The sequence below is a fragment of the Propithecus coquereli genome, unplaced genomic scaffold (assembly GCF_000956105.1).
Source record: "Propithecus coquereli isolate 6110/MARCELLA unplaced genomic scaffold, Pcoq_1.0 Scaffold506, whole genome shotgun sequence".
NCBI lineage: Eukaryota > Metazoa > Chordata > Mammalia > Primates > Indriidae > Propithecus > Propithecus coquereli.
In genome coordinates, this window is record NW_012150908.1 from 168,801 (window position 1) to 190,509 (window position 21,709).

General features: G+C 39.4%; 2 protein-coding genes and 1 pseudogene across 3 annotated transcripts in view; 2 read left to right on the plus strand and 1 right to left on the minus strand.

The window, feature by feature from the left end:
• Positions 1–21,709, minus strand: part of CD96 (CD96 molecule) — an 82,101-nt gene that overhangs the window by 29,446 nt on the left and 30,946 nt on the right. For both annotated transcript variants that reach the window (XM_012656516.1, XM_012656517.1), the window contains 4 exons: positions 14,326–14,416; positions 12,247–12,439; positions 9,053–9,060; positions 2,905–2,997 (listed from right to left, as the gene is read on the minus strand). In XM_012656516.1, coding sequence (XP_012511970.1) covers positions 2,905–2,997; positions 9,053–9,060; positions 12,247–12,439; positions 14,326–14,416 — 385 coding nt within the window. The remainder of the gene's footprint in view (positions 1–2,904; positions 2,998–9,052; positions 9,061–12,246; positions 12,440–14,325; positions 14,417–21,709) is intronic.
• LOC105820100 lies at positions 6,151–7,141 on the plus strand (annotated as a pseudogene).
• On the plus strand, positions 19,169–19,822 carry ZBED2 (zinc finger, BED-type containing 2). The gene has a single exon (XM_012656518.1). It carries the CDS (start codon positions 19,169–19,171, stop codon positions 19,820–19,822), a length of 654 nt encoding a protein of 217 aa, XP_012511972.1.

Sequence of the window (21,709 nt, forward strand, 5' to 3'; positions counted from 1 at the left end):
CCTTAAGCTGGGGCTCAAGGCTTTCTTTATTTTTTTAATTATCTATGGCATTTTTATAATAGAAAAATGGAAACAAGTGTCCATTAATATGGTATTGGTTACATAAATTATAGCACATCTATGCAGCAGTTAAAATAAAAGAGGAATGTACTTTATGTACTGATATGGAAAGATTGACCAAGATATATCATTAAATAAAAATAGGTAAAAAACAATGAATATTATATGCTACCATTTTTGTAAAAGAGGGGGAAATGGAATGTATGTACACTAAATATACAATACTTGCTCCCATGTAAATGAAATATCACTTGGAAGTATACACATTAATTACAGTGGTTGTCAAGGCTCCTTCATTCTGAATTTTCCAATCTTCATCCCTGCTTCTCTGATACAGAATCCCACCTCTTTGACCCAAGCTTGTCTATTGATGTTTTCTCAAGTGCCCATGAACCTCCTGGTTAATGCACAACTGCTCACTTTGTTTTCTCTGTTTAAAGTGTTCTTACAAGCTCTCCATGGAGTCAAATAAATACAATACACACTTAAAAGATTGGGTTATTTCATCTCTCTTAGGTGACATTTTCTGACCTCATGAACCTTTCCTAACTCAAAGCCTAACACTTACTGGTCTATACCTCTCCCTGGGCATTTTAATTCTATAAGATATGCCACCTTTCACATTACTATTTTGAATTATTATTTTCATGTGTGTATGTCATCTCTTCCAAGTAGACCGCTACCTTTCCGAAGGCAGAAACAAATTATCATCCTTTATTAACACCATAGAGTCTATTAAATAACATTTACATAGTGAAAGAACATTATTCTCATTAATTCCTTGATTCATTCACTTATTTAACTAATATATTTTGACTGCCTACTCTGTGCTAGGCATGTGCTAGGAGGCAAAACAAATATGCTCCCCATCCTTATGAAGTATTTAGACCAATTGGAGAAAAAAATGGTATCTAATGACGTAAGAACTAGATTTAGAGTCAGAAGGCTTTGGGATAAATATTAATAACTCTATCTTTTACTAGGGGTATGATGATTTAAGCTCTCAGTGTCTCAGTGTCCCATCTGGAAAATGGGAATGATAATGCTTGCTCCATCTACTACTCATAGTAAAGAAGATCAAACTACATTTCATTTTATGTGCAAACACTTCTAAATGACAGGGAATGGTGGTTTCAACTTGTCCAAAAATTCTTTGGTATTCTTCTCTTCAAGAGGTGGAGGCTAATTTCCTCCCCATGGATATGAGCTGAACCTAGTGACTTACTTATAATAGACAAAATAAAACAGAAGTAATAGCATGCATTTTTGGAGACTAAGTCACAGAAAGTACCACAGCTATTGTCATAGTCACTCTGTTTCTTGAATTACTTGGTCTAGGGGAAGCTAGTTGCCGTACTGTAAGCAGACCTATCAAGAGGCCCATGTGGTAAGGAACTGACATCTCCTACCAACATACTTGAACTTAGAAACAAACCCTTTAGCTCCAGTCGAGGCTTTAGATGACTGAAGCCCCAGCCAACAGCTTGACTACACCTCATGAAAGAAGCAGGATTTGCACCATTCATCTAAGCTGCTCCTGGATTTCTGATCCCCAGAAACCACGTGAAACAACGTATGTTTTCATAATTGCTAAATTTGTAGGCAATTGTTTAGGCATCCATGGATAACTAATACAAAGGGTACTAGAGAGATTTAAGGTATTATCACAGTTGAATATGCTAATATTTGTTCAATGAAAAATGCCATAGTCCACTAGATTTATTGCGGAATGATGAGTTAACAGTGGAAGAAAAGAAGCTTCAAGAAAAAAAAGTAGAAAAAAAAGAAAAATTATACAACATTAAGAACAAGAAAAAGCCAAATGGACATGAAACTTTTGATGGGTGACTTACAAGCGTTTCTGCTACCTGCTTCATTTTCTGAGAGGCATCAACCTGTGACAGTGACTGCAGGCTGTGCTGCCAAAGGCTACCGGCTAAAGGAATTGTTCATTCCCACGATTGCCTTTGTTTTATTCCATTTTCAGTTCTCACTGTGAGCTAAAATTGATAGTTTTAATTAAACAAGAAATGAGATCCACACTTCTACTCTACATAGCATATAAGCTTTTTGTATTAGAGAAAGTCATCATGGTTCTTTGTTAAACACAAGGGTACAGACATTTGTTTGCGTCAATGCCAGTTTCTGGGGGTCACTGCCATTAGTAACCTTACTAAGGTCATTGCCTTAGTAACCCTGACCCAGGCTGACCTCCATTATTAATGATGCCACACACGGGAGGGCTGAATTCATAGTCCTCACCGGTCGACTTTGTCAAAATTAATTTGAACCAGAACAAATTTAAATTCAAAAAGATCTAACTACCTCTGGCCCAAGGAATCCCTGTTTATAACCAATTTTTTAAACTCCCTACTGAGAACATAGTTGTGGAGAAGGACTGTCAATTTATTAACCTATTTAATAATAAATACAGAATTTAAATTCCTTGCTGAACATTATTGACCCTGATTTCTTCCAGGCCATCAAATGAAGGACTTTGAAAGTTGTCTTAACTCTTCACAGTCATAAGAATAGTATATATGTTTAGGAGTTTCTTTATTGGATGATGAAAATGTTCTGAAATTGTGGTGATGGTTGCACAGCTCTGTGAACATACTAAAAACCACTGGATTGTACATTTTAAGTGGGTGAGTTGCATGATATGTGGATTATACCTCAATAATGCTATTAAAAAACAGAACTTTATTTTAGGCAGAAAATAAAAGGCTAGCTAAGAAACAGGCATGAATCATGCAAGTTTGCTGACCTTTGTTCTTTATTAATCTGCTTAGTTAAAGGATTAATATAGTTTATGGAAAGATGAACAATGCAAAACATTCTTACTTGTAGTAGATACACCGTCGGCTGGAGAAGGTCGGGTGCCAAGCGTAGATTCTGTACCACTCAGCAGAAAGTCTGTTGGGGGATTTACAGAACCTGAAAGGATCAAACAGATATTTATAACAAACAAAATATTGTAATAGAATGATAAGGTATTGACTTAGTTCCTAAATATACTTTATTTATTCATTATATGACAAATAAATATTGAGGGCCTGTTCCGTGCAAGGCAGTGGAATGTAACGGTGAATGAGAAAGACGTGGGACTCTCCTTAAAGAGCCCACAACCTGGAGAGCAGGCAGCCAGGCCCTGCGCTGAGTGTGTGACGTGGAAGTAGGAGGTGCCACCCGCATGCAACGGAAGGGCACTGGTCCAGGTTGGGAGGTCCAGGAAAGCCTCCTGGAGAAAGTGACATTTAACCAAGACCTGGTAAAACCATTATAGCATTTAATATTTTGGAGTATTTGAAAAGTAACCATGCAGTTTACAAAATCCATAAACCCACAACAATTTTGTTAATCAGCAAGAGTAGAAACAATGAAACAACTATCCAATTGGATGTAACATTAACGAACTTAAGATTTATGGTATTATTCTGCTATTTCTAAAATTTCAACTTTTGTTGTAACATTTTTGTTTAGCTACAACTTTTCTGTGGAGGGGGCGGGTATTGAAATAGAGGCTACAATATGTTGTTTTACCTATATTTTAAGTTCCTGTCAATTCCTTAAGCCTCCATGACAGTAGTTTAAAATAGTCCTCTTAGAAGAAACAATTTACAAATGCCAGAAGAATCTACCGACTTTAGGAACATGTGGCTTAAATGTGGTTAGATGATTCTGAGGTTAGAGGATTTTGTGATTTTTTTAGACACAATGTCACTGGATACGGTGTCACATATCTGATGAGCTATGTCAATTATTTGGATATTTAATTACAACTTATATGATCAGTTCTAGTCTGTAATTTACTTTAAGGAACAAGTACATATTATTTAAGTTATGTCACTTGATAGCACATAGCATAGGGGAAGGAATTTGTTTTCCTAAGCGACATGCATCCATGTTTTATTCTCATTGTTGGTAGCAATGTTATTTCTGTTGGCTGTAGGCAGTGCTCACAGCTGGCTGTGACTTGCTATCACATAAGGGCTTTTGTGCTAACAATCTCTGAAATGGTGGGGGACAGTTCTATGGAAAGTGTGTGTACTGGTTAATGAAATGACCATGCTCTTTCCTCACACCACCCCAAATATGTTTGAACTCTTCAGCACGACAGACAAGCCTGATGGTGATTTGGCTTCACTACTCTCCTAACTACATTTCCTGACACTGTTTATTATCTTTTCCATCTCTCTCCAATTGTACCCTCTATCCAGTGTTTCAACCCAGTTTCTCAAACACAAAATGCTCTCTGTGGCTTCTTGGTCTTTTTGTTCATGATGTTGCCTGACGCTTTCTCATCCTTCTCATCCCCAAACTTCCCTGAATGTACCTTCTCAAGTTTGAGAAAGCCTGGAGATCTTTGTGATGTGCTCACCCCTCAGTGTTTACCCTAGAGAAAGCCTTATCACTCTGTTTCATTGGATATGCCCCTCCAGAGAAGGAATGGCTTTATTCTTCACTATATTTGTGAGTCGTGGCAAATGAAAGTGGATGACTCAATACATACAAATTCATTCTTAACACTGGGAGCAACAAGACCAACTTTACGTGTGCATCTGAATGCTGGTGATCATAAGCATTATTTCCAAGGTAGTACCTGAAAAAGATGGAGCATGGGCCTGGTAAATGAATGCCTGCATGTTGTTCTCTGTAGATTGGTTAAAACAGAGATGGGCAAACTATGATCCACAGTCAAATCCTGCCAACTGCCTATGTTTGTGAATAAAGTTTTATTTGGAACGCAGTCATCCCCTCCCCCCCTTTTTTTCCCATATTGTCTATAACTGCTTTTGTGCTCCAGTGACAGTTGAGCAAATAGGGATCACGTAGTCTACAAAGCCTAAAATGTATTTACTATCTGGCCCTTTATAGAAAAAGTTTGCCAACTCCTGGAATAGAAGATGTTGATGGATTATGCTCAAGCCCAGATTTCCATAATGGGAAACTTTTATTTTTCATCAATCGAACTTTTCTGTTTTAAGATACTATTCTGCCATATTTCATCACCAAATTTCTTTGTAAGCTGAGGTTCAGCCTCATAGTGCATTGGGAAGATACTACTACAAGAGTTGCATTTTGAGATGAGCTCTTTGTCCTGTGACAAAGGGGATATATAGCTTTCAACACGAAATCTGAGGCCCCCAAAAAGTCTATCTGGTTTAAAATTGGACTATAAAGTAGAAACTCTGCCTTGGTCAAAACAAAACTCAGGAGACGTAAAAAGAAGTGGTTAAAACCTAAAATGGAAGGATGATTTACGAAAACTCAAATGCGGAATTTAGCAGAAACAGCTCAGTCAGGCTTCAGATCGCTTCATTTACCATGGTGTTATAAGACGATGACCTGCTGCCCAAAGCCACTTCATCTGTTCCCGAATGTGTCCATTCTGGAGTAGGCCTGTCAGGGCTCTCAGAACCACTTTCATGGGCAGCCGCAGCCAGGGGTCTGTCCCATAAAGGCAGCTGGCTCAATTCTGGGGCTTCCTCAGAGCTTGTTTCAGCCCTTATCTGGTCCACCAAGAAATGAACCAAACCCCAGGGCTTGCTTGGTTCTTGCTTCTAAAAATGTGGTCCATAGACCAGTGGTATCTCATTAGAAATGAAGAAACCTGTGCTTCTGTTTTTTTAAATTAAAAAAAAAATTTTTTTTTTTGGCGACAGAGTCTCACTCTGTCATCTGGGCTAGAGTGTAGTGGCATGATCACAGCTCACTGCAACCTCAAACTCCTGGGCTCAAGCAATCCTCCTGCCTCAGCCTTCTGAGTAGCTGGGACTACAGGCATGCACCACTGCACCAGGCTAATCTTTTCTATTTTTAGTAGAGACGGGGGTCTCATTCTTGCTCAGGGTGGTCTTGAACTCCTGAGCTCAAGCAGTCCTCCCACCTTAGCCTCCCAGAGTGCTAGGATTACAGGAATGAGCCACCGCGCCCGGCCTCACCCTTCCATTTTACCATAACCAAGCTGCAAACAAGTAAATCAGGTGGCCCCACTGCAATCTTCTGTACACTAGTGCCAAGACGGCCTGTTCCTATCAAACACTGAAGCCATGAAGAAAATTTTTTTAAAAATTGAACTTTAACACAATGAGGTGCTACCACATTTGCAAACTTCCTGAAGAGTAATGAGGACCTGAGTGCTTTGTTTCTTTTTGGTGGTCATCCCCGTATTACTATTGATAGCTGGCACTTTGACCGCTTCCCTTCCCAACATCAAAAAAGACAAGATGCTCATGTTGCACAGGGACATAAAATCCCAGGACAAGTCCACCCTGGATTCTTCTGCTCTTATGTGGCAGACATACAACAGAATGGATCTTCTATTGAGACTTTTAAATCATTATCAGGCAGTACCACATCTGCACAAAGTGATTGCAGTGTGGAGCAATATTGGGGAGAAGGAACCAGATGAGTTGTGGAATTCTTTAGGGCCTCACCCTGTCCCTGTGATCTTCAAACAACACATGGCAAATGGAATGAGAAATCAACTCCAGGTCTTCCCTGAACTGGAAAACAATGCAGTGTTAATAGCAAATGATGACACACTCATTCGTGCCCAGGACCTTGTTTTTGCTTTCTCAGTTTGGCAGCAATTTCCTGATCAAACTGTAAGATTAGTTCCTAGAAACCGTGTCTCTACTTCATCAGGTATCTACAGTTATGGAGGGTTTGAATTGAAAACATCAGAATTTGGAAATGGTGACCAGGACTCCATGGGGCTGATTGGAGCCTCATTTTCCAATAGCAAATATCTTAAACTCTTTCAGAGGCAACCTGCAGCCATCCATGCTTTGGTAGATAAAACTCAAACCTGTGACGATATTGCCATGAATTTTATTATTGCCAAGCATATTAAGAAGATTTCAGGGATATTTGTGAAACCTGTAAACATGGGAAATTTAAAAACGAAACCAACAGGGGCTATTCTGGAATGTGGCATTGAGCTGAGCACTTTCTGCAGAGGTCTTATGGTATAAGAAACCTTATTAATATCTGCAACAGTACACCCTTAAGCTACTCCAACATTATGATTTCCCACCTTGTTTTTCCATATGCCAAACATGAAAGTAAAATGTAAATCAAACAAAAGCAAATCTGAAAATTGCTTGGTATTTGCATAGCTTCTCCATGCTATGTATTTTTTTAAAAACAACATCATAAACTTTTATCTACTCCGGAAGTCTCTACAATAGGAAAAAAGTACAATGCTTCTAGGATATAAAATTCACATTAACTTCAAAAACCAAGAAGCTGGTCTTATCCAGATAGACCTTCTTATGAAGAGTTTTTACCCAGGGATATAACTCTTCGGTCAGCAATTTTATTGTTTACATTCTCAGACTGTTCTACAATTTCTTTGACTCCTGGCATTTGCCTTAAGGACCTATAGCAAGCTGTTTCTAGGATCAGAAGCTCAAGAGGGGCATTTCTCAGCTTTTTCACTAAAGGAAACGATTGTTTTAATTTGAGGCCTGAAATGCCTCTTTAGCAAAAGCCTGTGGTATAGGGAAAAGCCATGTGAGAATAGTCTCAGTCTCATAAGAAAACAAAAGGAAAATTTGTGGCTACCAGTGCTTCCCTTGTGGCCCTTCCAGCCAACTCTTCCAAGACTAACTCAGCCCAGCATGCGTTCGATGCAACATCAGTACTTTTATTTTTGTCGATAAGTCTCTTGTGATCAGTAGGGTTAATTTTAGAAGCTGAAGGACATCTAGTTTTTGCCTTTTCTTTTTGTGAACATTTACCGCATGGATCACAAAACAATGCAGCATGCGTTTCTCATACGCAACACATATGCAGCAAGGAATAAATGCGTTACTAGATTCAGGGAGTGCATTTTGTCACTGGATCTGACCTTGAGAATGTACATTAATTCTTATATTTTACATAAATTATGCACTGTTTAAGAAACATGTATAAACTAACATCCGAAAGAATAAGTGGGAACTGGCAGGAGTTAAAACCCTTAGTATCGAAAGATCTTTATTGTTAGAGCATAGGTTATCTCATGGATATTAAAAAGTTGTGTGTATTACACACAAAGCCAAACACTTGAATTCAGAACTCTTTTTCCCAAAAAAGACCCAAGGGACTATTCGTTGTGATGACACTTAAATTACATAGATATAGGAAAAAATAAGACCGGAGTCACAGCAGAGGAATTCTACAAGGAGTCTGCATCAGTTTATTGTTAAGGTAGCCCACTCTTGTAATGTGAATTAGTATCTGTGTTACACCCATTGCCTGTGTGTACTCCATAGTCTCTACTGGTGGCAAAGAGTTCTTAATCAGGCCTCCATCTACCACCTTATCTTCCTCCTCCTCCTCTTCCTTCTTCTTACATAACGCCAGCATAGTCTCAAAATTGCAAAACTGTGAGAATGTTAAAATAATCATCGCTAATGTTCCAATAATGAGATCTTTGTGTGTCGTTAGTTTAGTACATGTTGTTTCTTTATATTGGAGTGTGTATGTGTCTTAACGAATTCAGATTAAAAAACAAAAACAAAAGACCTTGGAATCTCACTAAAAATCAATGTCAATTATCTGCTTTGTCTAACTTGACAGTACTTTTTTCCTCTTGGGATTCTCCTAGTAGATATATAAAATAAACTTTTATCATAAAAAGAAGAGAGGAAAAAGAAAGAAGAAAGAAATGCAAATGCAGAATCTCAGGTCCCAATCAGCCTTACTGAATCAGAATTTGCATTTTAACAAGGCCCCTGGGTGATTTATACGTATATTATAGTTCTCTATTGATACTCTCAGGAGTCCCAGGGTAAGTCACAGGTGTGAGGCCTGCTGCGCTGAGGGAAGTCATGAAACAAGAAGTATTTGTCTGGCATCTTCCGCCACAATATTCAGTGGTCCTCCTGCCCCACTGTTGAGAAATCTCTTTGTACTCCTCTCTCCACATCCCAGGATACACATGCATAGTACACACACACAGACAGACACACGCACACACACTCACATAACCTGTCAACACTTAACTCTCTTTCTTTCTATCCCAAAGGTCTTGAATCTCAACAGTTACAGGTGGAAATCCATTTAATAAACAAATCTCTGTCAAGGCTGATGACAGCCAAAAATATTACCCACCCCAGGGAGTATTACACTTAACTTTCAGATAATAACAAAACAAAATGTCTCCCCTCCACTTCCAAAAGTCTCCCAACCCCCCACAAAACCCAACTCTTTGAATATCCCCAAAACAGACTCAGGGGTGCTGCAATTTTAGGCATCCTGACAAGGCTAGCAGAACAGGATATTCTTAGAAAGACTTTTTTTGTTGTTTTATTTTGTAGTTACTGTTGATTCATGAGAATTCTGTAAGCTCTGGTGCTCAAATAGGTGCTTGAAGAGCCACTGATCACCCTCACCCTCACCCCTTCCCCTTTCTGAGTTCTCTAGAACAGGAATCACTGAGCACTTGAACTTCCTGGGGGACCGAGCGTAGGTGGGGAAGGGAGCACCTCAGAGGCTGTTGCCCTGTAGCCTCCAACATTATCACCCTTCTCTGGGAACAAAAAGAAGCGGAACTCCTCCCTTTAACTAAATCTCCATCCTGCTCTGTAACATTCTCAGAATTTTTCTACTCTAGCACTCAGAGACAGCAGATTTTTCTTCTGTGTTTTCCTCTCAGTATCTTGTGAACAATAATAGCTTGTTCACAAGGCAATGACTCTCACGCCATGTCTCAGAAGTTTACCCCGGAGTTTGTAAGCATCCACCAGAAACAGTACTACACGGGCACAGAGCATGTCTGGAAGTACGTGTTTAACACATTGATTGACTGCCACACTAGAAAAGAAAATTTTTTCCTTGGGGTCACCGTGTTTTATTACAAAAATAGAACAAAAATTTTGAAAACAAAATGATCCTTTCTAATTTAATGAAAAATTTAATGAAAGATGACATTTATTGACTTCTATGCATTTAATTCACGTTTTTAAAATTAATTTGTCAATATTAATTGTAACAATAAGAACATCAACAAGTAAGATTTTCGTGAACCAACTGCAGGATTTTGCCCAGGTTTTGCTTTATGAGGCCCCAGGCTCAAAACTAGTGTGAGTTAAATACAACTCATGTGGCAGTTAATGTTAAGAATGTGTAGCAAATAGGGAGATATACAGCGGTGGCTTTACGGAGTCTCAGCTGCATCTTCTAAATCTTTCAGAAGGATGTATATAGGTCAGAGTGGAACTAGAACGTAAGCTGTAATTTTGGGAAACTGAACTCTTCAAGATTCATTCTCTTCAATATTTGATCATAAAGAGTAAAAAGTCATTGGCAATTTAAAATTAACCACCGACTGAGGGCCTAAAATTACACTGCCCTACAAGATTGGAATTACAGTGTGTTTTGGGTGTCAGAATCAGTATTCTTCCTATCACCCTAAAAGTATTTTCTGCTCTTAAAATTAAGCACAGTTTTAATGTCAGAAAATACTGTTTTTTCAGACAGACATGGTTCTGCCTATGATGAGAATAGGAGTCTCTTTTGGAATTTGAGGTTTTTGGATCTTTTATTTTATGTTCTTAGATTCCACCAAAGCTTTTGGCAAATCTATGTGAAAACCAGTTACCTTCACGTTGTTCCAAGACCGCAGCCCTACTCGTGTCCAGCCTTCTAAGAAGGAGGTGTCCTTATTCCTGAGGGAATTAGGCAAAGTTGAATAAGGCTGTTTTAGCATAAGTCCATCCAAGTTCTGAATAATTAATTCCAAGTTAACAAGTTGACGTGTCCACACATGTACATAGACACACAGGTAGGGCTATGGGGATGATACCACTGTCCCACAGTCAGAATGGCACCTGCTTCTGAGCAGCGGAGATGGACTGGTGCTGAGACATACACTCTTCTCTATCCAAGGGTCCCAGTAACAAACTACTGCGTTTGTGAAGGAGCTGGGCAGGACCCAAGATGCAGACTGCATCCTTGGAACAAAGGAAAACTCTTTTCCTTATAAATTATTCTGTGTTTTTATGAGTATGTTATAGACTATAGCATCTCTGAAAATACGATGATGGTTAAAGAAGTTAATGGTCCTATAGAGTTGTAATAATGATTTGGAAATCTGTGAGTTTTACAAGATTAATGTTAAATATGCATATTTGACAGTTGTCATTACAAACTTCTATTTTTTACAGGCATATCTGTTATCACTATATTTATTGAGACATTTGTTCTCATCTTTTATGTAGTAAAATCTCCATTATTGGATTTGATTCAGGGTAGAAAATATTCTGGTTAGTCAAATGTAATAATTATTAATTTTCAAATCACATAAGTCTTGTATGTGCCAGATATTGTGCTTAAACTAGGAGTACTAAAATCATTAAGATACTGTCTCTATTTTTATGGCATTTATATTGTATACATGGCTTATCAATTCTTAAGCACTAAAATTATATATGCTGTATATAATTGAATGTTTTTAATGACTCAGAAGAAATTTTAGGATCTTTCTAATCTTTCTTGATCATTAACATTAGTATTAATTTCCATTATGTAGTAGATTAACAAAAGTGCTAGTTAATTAAGAGTTAGGTTTAATGGAATTCAAACAAAAAATTTGTTGTATTCAACAGAAATCCTTTATGGAAACAGGAATCATCTACTTTACTTTTATTTGAAGAAATTATTTTTAGTGGAGTCTTATTTGTCAAAAATGTTTGATAATTTGAAATTTAATAGTTTTGACTTATGTAGAAAGTTTTTCTGAGATTAAAATATTGTAAAAATAGGCCGGGAGTGGTGGCTCACGCCTGTAATCCTAGCACTCTGGGAGACCGAGGAGGGTGGATCGCTCAAGGTCAGGAGTTCGAGACCAGCCTGAGCAAGAGCAAGACCCCGTCTCTACTAAAAATAGAAAGAAATTATCTGGACAACTAAAAATATATATATAGAAAAAACTAGCTGGGTGTCGTGGCACATGCCCGTAGTCCCAGCTATTTGGGAGGCTGAGACAGGAGGATCGCTTGAGCCCAAGAGTTTGAGGTTGCTGTAAGCTAGGCTGATGCCACAGCACTCTAGCCAGGGCAACAGAGTCAGACTCTGTCTCAAAAAAAAAAAATATATTGTAAAAATAATGAGTATTCTATTTGTTCCAATTAGACATGTTCTGCATTTATGCCAGTCTTAGCCAACCCTTCTTGACCTTATTAAATAGGCAACTTACTCAAGGAAAAAGTGATCTTTTCCGATGAGATATTCCACACTTTATTTCCAGGGACTGGAGACAGAGCCATACACCAAATGGTCAGATTGTTTGATTGGGCTGGATCATTACTATGCACCCTTGTCAAAACAGACTTTAGTTCCAACAATCCGCCTTTGCCTTTTCTCTCTTCATTAGCAATGTATATTCCTATAAGACAGATAAGAACATGACTAGTCAACATTTTCTGTATGAGCCATACAATAATGCAAAGGTATGACATTATCAATTTATAGTAAAGTTCAATGTGGTCAAACTGTATCTTCTCTGTAGTGAGGGTCAATTTTAGCAGATCTGGAATTAACCTGGGCTATTTGCTCAAGCTCCAGCATGGCATTGATCCATGGTCAAGGTATAAAATGCATTGATTAATAGTGTAGCTTTGTTTGTGACCATGGGTTCAGGGATTTGGGGCAGATTGTCCTAGCCCATCAGCATTGTTTATTGATAACTGTGAGATTAATGATTTGCACCTGTTCTGGGTTAGACCCTGGGAGAGCTCTGCTGTGGAGTCTGGTTATATCGCAGGAATGTACCTAAATGACCAGTAAAATATAAAATAACCTCAGTCAAGACTCTATTTTGGACTTCCAACTTCTGAGCTATTCTGTGCATGTATCAGTGGTTCCTGATCTGAGAGAGAAAGTGTGTCTCGCTGTGGCTCTTACAGAGGGAGGACAAAGAAGCCCGAATCTGACTTCTCCCAACTCCTTGCTGTAAGTGTAACATATGGTGTGTATTTAATTGTGTTCCTATGTTGTATCATTTTCCTGAAATAAACTGTATTTTTATAAGTATTATCATTTTGGGTCCTGTGAGTCTTCTTTAGAAATAAAACTCTGCCACTATTAGTACAACCTCCAAATAGCACACGTGGCAGCAGAAAATTAATGTAAAACTATCTTTCAACATAGTTCAGAATTTTCTGGACTCTCACAGTTTCTTTACATTAAAGATTATTAATTCTGGTTCTGAAGTTATTACTTGTCAAAGTAATAGCTAAATTCAGTGGTGTGCTCGTGGAATTCTGACCACATCATCTGGCCTATTGCTTAGGAAAGCATGGGCACATCCAAATCTGGGTGTTTTACCTATGCAAAGCTTATATAACAGAAGAATATATTTATAATAACTTTTAACACATATTTTTAGGATTGCATTCTGTCATTGTTGTGGGTGAACTGTTTTTCAAGCAAACTAATGATGAAACCAATAGTAGTCTCAAAATACATCAAGTGATCAATACAATCGTTCATAAGCATTTATCAATTAAAAGTAATAATGCAGCAAGAGTTGTGTGACTTAGTTATTACTAAAAATGTATTGAGCTTTGAATAATGACGACTCGAGAGGAAGAAGAATGGTTGTTGTCCAGGCAGGAGATGCTGAGATTATTCTGACAGAGGCTGTCATGGTTATTGTCTATGAAAAACATGGCTTTGTGTATTATCACCTGAGCTTTGTCTCAATGTGTGTTTCTGCTCTGGGAACTTTTAATCCTCCTGATGAACATGCTATTTTTCAAGGAGCCAACTCCCTTATATATATTTCCTCCAGTTCCCCCCAATCCCCACCTCAGATCTGCACAAGAAAAAGTAGAAATTATTTATTGACTGATTTAAAGCAGTGGTGCTAAGTTAATTGAACACATTGCATTGAAATAAGAAAGAAATGGAAAAACAGACGACTATGTTACAAAAGCAGAGAATTTTTTAATACATGTATGTTGAATTAACCTTTTTCTGTCCTCGTATATGAGAGTTGCTTTTACTAAAAGTTAAATAAAAGTGTTTGTATGTGGTTTGACAAAGCCAACTGTATTTTTTTCTTTCTGGGAAATGTTACACTCCACCCTCTTGGAGGAGCCAGATGAAGTATCAGAAAATGACAACTGGTAGGCAAGATGATGTTTTTCTTGGAATGAGAATTATTCTTAAATGCCAAGTTCAATTTGGGCAATGACGATTTCTAATGTTATTTGTGAACATTTCTTTCTTTCTTTACTGGACCCATTTCCATTGATTTAGTTTTCTTACCTTCATCTTCATCTTGAAGAAATCTTCCATCTATAAACCATGTAAGATTTGCTTTGGGAAATACATTCTTTAGTGAGCAGGTAAATGTTCTCTGGGGTAAAGACAGGCAGAACAAGGATTATTTGCAAATTCAGAAGAAACTGGTGCTCCTTACATCTCTTCAACATCTACATGAGATAAACTGGCATGAAATTATTTTCTCTACTTTTAACTGGATAACTACAAGGCAGCATCCACCTTTAATATAGATTGCATTAAAATGTGGCCTCCAACTATCACCTATAGAAATATTGTAAATTTATGGCTGGAATAATAGTTCAATTTAAGAATCTAGGACTATACTAATGGTGCAAGTCTGGATTCTGGATTATGGAAGAGAGAAATCATAACTCTGTATAGAATAAAATAATACTAAATGGAAACTAAAGAACAGAATGAAGAAGCTGTAAAGGGAGAGGTCAGAAAGGAATATTCTGTTATTAATAGATTAAAAGTTAAAAGGGATCTACATCTTGATTCTGTTCCTCAAATAATGTAAAATACTATTTGTAGCAACAATCACAGAAACCATTTAATACAAATATCCCACCTTTTACTTGTAAAAAGTTTTCCTAATTTTTAAAAATTTTGCCTTAATCTTATAGAGTAGGTAGGGCATGCCTTAGATTGACATTTGACAGATGGGAAAATGAAAGCACCAACTGGTTAAAGAGAGTGGAAAATAGTTGTTAATGGCACAATTAGAAACTATGTCTCTTCAATCCCAGTCCAAAATATTTCCTGGTAAAACACATTGTACTGAAATAAGAAAGAAATGGAACCATGGGTAGCTATTACAAAAGCAGAAAATTTACGTGTAGGATTAGTTATATTTTATTTTCAACAGTTTGCTCTTTGAGGAATGATATTTTCTTCAATAGCGTGGTGAAAATATCCAATAAGAGTTATTAGATCCCCATTATTTTATCTGAGACCCTGCAAAATTATACCCACTTATAATTACTTGTTTTCTCAACAAGAGATGTACATATTTTACATATGACTGGCCCTAGTTCTTAAATCTTAAGCATTTTCCACAATTGATGAATATACTAGTTAACTAGCGAAGAACAATTAGCTGTATGGGATGCTTTGTGTACCAATCCACAAATTAGTTGCCCCCCAAAAGTATAGAACTTACAGAGCTGAGAAACCAAGCTCAAGAATACTGAGTAACATTTTTCTGATGAGAGCCTACTGAGGCACAGTTTAGCATCCCTCAGTACCTCGCTACAAAAATCCCATGGAAACAAGAAGAATTTCAGAGGAGGCTCTCTGTCACATCCAAAACGGTAAATGGCAAACACAGCAGCTCCTAGCATTTCCACTTGTTCAACACTTGCTTTTTCCAGATAATGGGGAGACATGTATGTGTCAGGGATGTGCCTCTATGAAATTATGTCATTTTCTCCCCTAGAAAATCAAAAGTAAAACCAAGTCCCCTAAAACATATTTTTATTACATTAAGGAAAGTGAATTCAGTTAATTTAATCCAATAGATGCCAAAAATTGATTTTTATCTCCAGTTGGTCCAGGAAGAGATATAAGAGGTATAGGAGGTGAAATGTTAAAAAAAAGAAAAAGAAGTTGTAAAGGTTTGTATTAAATCCAATGCCATTAACCATTTTCATGCTTCATTTCCTCCACGTTCAGTTAACTCACCAAAACATGATGATATGGCAATATCAGGAACAAGTGGGGAGTTCCATTACTTTACAAAGGCAACTGGCTCACTGAAGGAATAGCTCTTATCAGCTCCTAAAAACGCTGAATAGATTTGATTCTTGTGGATACTCTAGACTCAGATTTTCTAGAATGAGTTAGATTTCAAATATTCTATACTATATCTAGACTCTGTGTTCCAAGATTTGGTTTAGGATTATGGTTCTTGCAATAAACCCTTTCTAATGTCTCTAAAACTGAAAAGCCACAGACTAAAATAGTTCAACTTGAGGTCAAACAACTTTTATAGGTTTGGCTGAGTAAGCAGAGCTATCTGTATTTGGGAACTTCCACTTGGCTTAAATGAGGAAGAAGAAAAATATGTTGAATCTGAAAAAATACAAAGTAAATACGTACAAGAGTGTACGTGTACACACATACATGCACACAGACACATTCCTCAGCTAAGATGTCAAAGATGATTCACGCACTCTGTGTGCCTGTTGCATTGAGAGACAAGCCAAATGACTGACTTTTCCAATACATTATTCTGGTACATAAGGAATAAGTGAGCAATAGCATAAAGAATTATGCAGTAAGTGCCAAAAAGTATTTGGACAGTTCTGGAGGAGTACAAGGAAGAGTGAAATCTGGGAATAACTTGGAGAACAGAGTCACATTCTGTGGACAGGGAAGAGATAGGGCCCGGACTCTACAGGTGATCTATGTTGGAAAGTAGTGGGCAATTCATGATGATGGATGGCTGGAACGGGCTCCTGGTCAGAGCACCCTGAGGCTCTGCCATGAGTTGGGATGTTACCCTGGAAGCAGAAAGAAGCCCGTGGACAGTTGAGCCATAATGAGATTCGATAAGTCAGAAAAAAACAATCCAAATCCAACTGTAAGACTGATCATTTCCTTATTTCCACAGACAAAACACTGAAGTGGTGACCATCTGTAAGTTAACCTCTGGTCACCTTGCCTAAGTTTGAACAGAACCTTTTCCGAAGGGCTTTTCATTAGAATCATTCTGAAAACATTTAGCTTTTTAGTTTAGAAATGAGAATCTTAAAAAAAAAGTTTCCATATTTGTTTACCAACTCTGTGTGCCCACTTGGAATCTTTCCTCCGCCTCTTTTTTCTGCTTGAAATTTAACTTTCAGTCTCTACATGTTTTCTGCTATATCACTTCTATCTTTTCTTCTATAATGCAAAGTTTTTTCTTCCATTGGTACCTTCTTTAAAATGTACCTGTCTCCTCTTGGAAGGTTTTCCTTCCCAAATTTAGATATACATACACACGCATATTCACAAACACACCCCCCCACACACACATGTAATAGATGTAATATACATGTAAATATATATTTTTGCTTAAGTTGTGATTATATCTTTATTTGAGAGTAGAAGCCAATAGAATTTCAGCTTTTCCAACTCTAGTTACATAACAGAATAAAAAGCATTTGAAATCTGTTTGTCAATGTGCCATTTAGTTTTAGGGGTTTTATTTTATTGAATCTTCCCTTTCCTACAAGTTCTTTGGTTTTTCTACTGACTGTGTTTGCAGCAGCCATAGCTGTCAAACCAAAAATCAAGACTCATGGTCTGACAATGCGACAAAATCCTTGAAACCGCAGGTGTCCTTGAGACATGTTGTGTAGAGACATATTTCAGCTTTTCCCACCCCTCACCGCCTTAAATCTCTTTCTTTGCTTGAGAGGCCAGATGATCTAGCCATTGAGAAACAGAACTAAGACTTGTAGTTGCTTGACTTACTGTCTTGCTGCATGACTTTGGCCAGAAAGGTCTTTTTTTTTTTGGTGCTGGAGAGGGTGGAGAAAAGGGTTGCATTTGTGTCTAGGAGTTGCAGAAAAACCCGACAGACAGAGACACACCCTCTTGGAAACAAAGCTCTGCTGGAAGTGGGAGGAGACCAGAACTGGAGGTGCCCTCCTCCTAGGGGTAGGAGTCAGCTAACAGCCATCCAAGGTGAGCAGAAACACATTCACTCAGCACGGGGAGAGATCAGAGACAAGTCCAGAGCCTTGCTTGCCTGTAAGTACCCACTTGTGGCTTGAGGGATTTCCTAACTGTTGGGGTTGCCAAGCTTGATGAATAAAGCTCTCATTCATTTAAGAAATGACCCAAGAAAGGAGAGTGAGGTCAGGCTGTTTTTAAAATGCAATATAATTTCCCATCTGTTTATTTATCTTTAAGATGGAGTAAGTAAGCCAAACATCTGGAATAAAGTGTTACTTCCTATTTGAAGGTCCTATTTGCTGTTAGCTTTGCAGGTGATCGTTCTGGGGAAGGTGGAGTAAGGTGAGCCCCTTGCTGAGGACAACCAGGCAACACCATCTGTGGCGGTGTGCTCCACCTCCTCCTCCTCTGTGCATGCCAGCTCCTGCTGAAACAGCTGGGTTTGCTGTTTGGATTTCTTAGAATCCCGGCCTCAGAGACACGCCTTCTAAGGACAAACTGACCTCACATTGGAAACTTTACTATCCAGATCTTGTCAGGCTTCGCCTACTCTGGACTGCTTGTTGCAACAGTTCTTAGGAAGCAGGATTGTCTCCTACATCAACATCTGTCTGTGAGAGCCACTGAGGCCCCCGCCCTGATGGTCCTAAGGAGCCTGAACCCAGTGACTGTTCCTCCTGCCTCCTAAGTGCATTTTATAGGTAACAAGGATCACGGAAACAGTTGAAGTGTCTAGGAGGAGAATCAAGAGAAAACCTAAAATTTTCAGTATTCAAAAATACCTGCTTTGGTGGTTGATGTAGAAAACACTGAGTTCACTAAAGAGCTTCGTAATTGTTGGACCAGGGAACACCTTTGCCACAGGACCTGATGTGTTTTGTCTTTCTGGCCTAGCCAGGGAGGGGTTGGTAAGTATCTGGGGCACGGAGGGAATGCATTTATAGGCCATTTTGCTTGTATCTGACTCACCCCTGACTCTCCAGTGCAGCAGAAAGGAGGAAACATCACACTACCCAGGTGCAGCCAGACCTTGACCATTATTGTGAATCTCCAAGAGTCACCACAATCCCTTCCCAAATACGCATTCAGTCTTGTGGCTCGACTAAAGCTTTTGGTCCACGTCTAGGCACGTCATAAAGAAAGCTGTAGAAGAGGAGACACAATGAGGCGGGAAGAGGAGGAAGAGAAGGGAACCAGGATGAAGGCCAAAGGGGACTTAGAGATGAAGGAGGAGGAAGAGAGCAGTGAGACGGGAGAACTGGTTGGCCCTTTGGCGAGCGCCATGCCCACCCCGATGTCCCACAACAAGGGGACTCGGTTTTCTGAGGCATGGGAGTATTTCCACCTGGCCCCCGCTCGTGCAGGGCACCACCCCAACCAGTATGCCACCTGCCGCCTATGTGGCAGGCAGGTGAGCCGCGGCCCTGGGGTCAACGTGGGCACCACGGCCCTGTGGAAGCATCTGAAAAGCATGCACAGAGAGGAGCTGGAGAAGAGTGGCCATGGTCAGACGGGGCTGCGCCAGGACCCCAGGCCCCACGGGCCCCCACCGCCTGTGGGCATTGAGGGTGACTGGGGCAGGCTCCTGGAGCAGGTGGGCGCCCTGGCTCTGTGGGCCAGCCAGCGGGAAAAGGAGGTGCTCAGGAGGGAGAGGGCTGTGGAATGGAGGGAGAGGGCAGTGGAAAGGCGAGAGCAGGCCCTGGAGGAGGTGGAAAGGGCCATCCTGGAGATGAAGTGGAAGGCGAAGGCTGAGAAGGAGGCGTGTCGGCGGGAGGAGGACCTGCCTGCAGCCGCGCATCCCTTCCATTTCGTTTAAATCAGGACTGGGGGAAAAATCATTCTGAGAATACCGAGTTTAAGCTCATAGCAAAGAGCCATTTTAGTTCCAGCTCAACTGTAAGGCAAAGTAGTTTAGTGACATTTTGTTTATATGCAAAAGAGTGTCTGAGTTAATCTCAGCAGGTCTGAATGGAACAAATGCTCATATATGGGTTCTTAGAGCTGTGCTAACCCTTGGCCAAAAATTTAAAGTGTACCGACTAAAGATAAATGCTGTTCTGCCACCATGGGTCTGTGACTTGTTTCAGGGCAGAATGTACCAGCCTGTGAGCATTGTTTAGTAAAAATAATTGGATTTATGCCTCGCACTTGGTTTTGGTGGAGCTGAAGGTTTTGACGGCTGAGGCTAATCAGGCAGATGGAATGTGCCCAGGTGACCAGCTCACTCTCAGAGACCCCGCCACAAGCAGAGCTTAGCTTGCTGGGACTGAGGTGTTTGCACGTGTACTGATGGTGCCTCGGGACCTGGACACAGAGCTTGTTCTGTGTGATCCAGCAGTGGAAGGGCAAAGAAGCTTGAACCTGAGATCTCCGGACCCTTCCAATGCACATCTTTCTCCTGCTGTTGCATTGTTGTATCATCTGCTTGTATTAAAGCTGATTCATCAGTATAAGCTGTCTGAGTCCTGTGAGCCTTTTCAACAATCTAACACTTAAACTAATTAATTTGGAATTAGCACAGAGAAAATTAAAGACTCTTCGACTCACTTGGTTTAAATATTAAGAATAGAGACTATAAAAATCTCTGATATTTAAAATTATAATCTAATTTCATATTAAGGTCTGTTAAAGAAGAAGGACTTAGGAAGAGATGAAAGAAACTCCAAAAGAAAAAGGAAACAGAGAGATGGGGTTAGTAAGGAGAAATAAATAACAAAGGAAGGAAAACAAAAAAGAGAGAAAAGGGATAGAGAAGAAATGTGAAGATGGGGAAGAGAGAAACAGTGTTCTAGGAAAAATTCACCCAGGAAACAGAAAATGACTTTCTGAGTGAGTGAAGGACAGAGAATATTTTCTTAGATCTTGAAGTCAATTTTAATGAGTTGAGTTGATTTTGTTTTGTGCCCACAGACCAGTCATTCATTTGAGCAGTAGGTTTTAGATTTTATTTGTAGTATTTTATCTGAAATGCTAACTGCGTGCCAATCCATTGTTCTCTGTGTCAGTTTTTAAACTGTTCATCTTTAAACGTTCAGAGACACTATGAAAATAGGGCACCTAACAGCCCATAAGGAGAGAAAAGTTTCCTGGGCTGCTGAGGATATGCCTAAAATGTTAACTTAGGAATAGAATAAAATCAAACTGGAAACCATCCTGGCCTTTGGACTGGAGCTGCCATTTGTTTTGGAAGATTCCTGTAGAACCCCTCCCCACATCCCTGATTTTTTTTTTTTTTTTTTTTAGCTGAGTTGGGAGAGGGGATGGGATGAGGAGAGCTATTGAAGGGAACAGGAGATAAAGACAGTCTCCCATGATCCCACAGATGACCCAAGTAATTTATGGGCGCCGACCTCCCTGAAGGCAGAGGAGATCCTGGTGTAACAATGGCATCTTGCCTCTTGGCTCACTCCTACTGCTTCTTAGACTTGCAAGGCAGCCCTAACAGCCAGACCTGTCTTCCCCGTGAGCTGTTTCTGAAACAAATGGAAGTCCAAACAGCAGGCTTACGAAACTCCCAGGCTATACTGCAGTCCTGTCATGTTCTTTTTTTCTAGAAACCTGCCTGATAGCGAAGATTTCAGTTGCCATGTGGTTTCCCCCCAGGCTGTGGTGCCCCTCACAGGGCCTCTCCATCTGTGGTGCAAACTCAGGGGCTCACCAGTGCAGACGGAGATGGCTGCTGGGAGCCCCATGCCTGGACATT

Coding starts and splice junctions, on each gene's coding strand:
- ZBED2 (XM_012656518.1), top strand. CDS start 19,169: ATGAGGCGGGAAGAGGAGGAAGAGAAGGGAACCAGGATGAAGGCCAAA.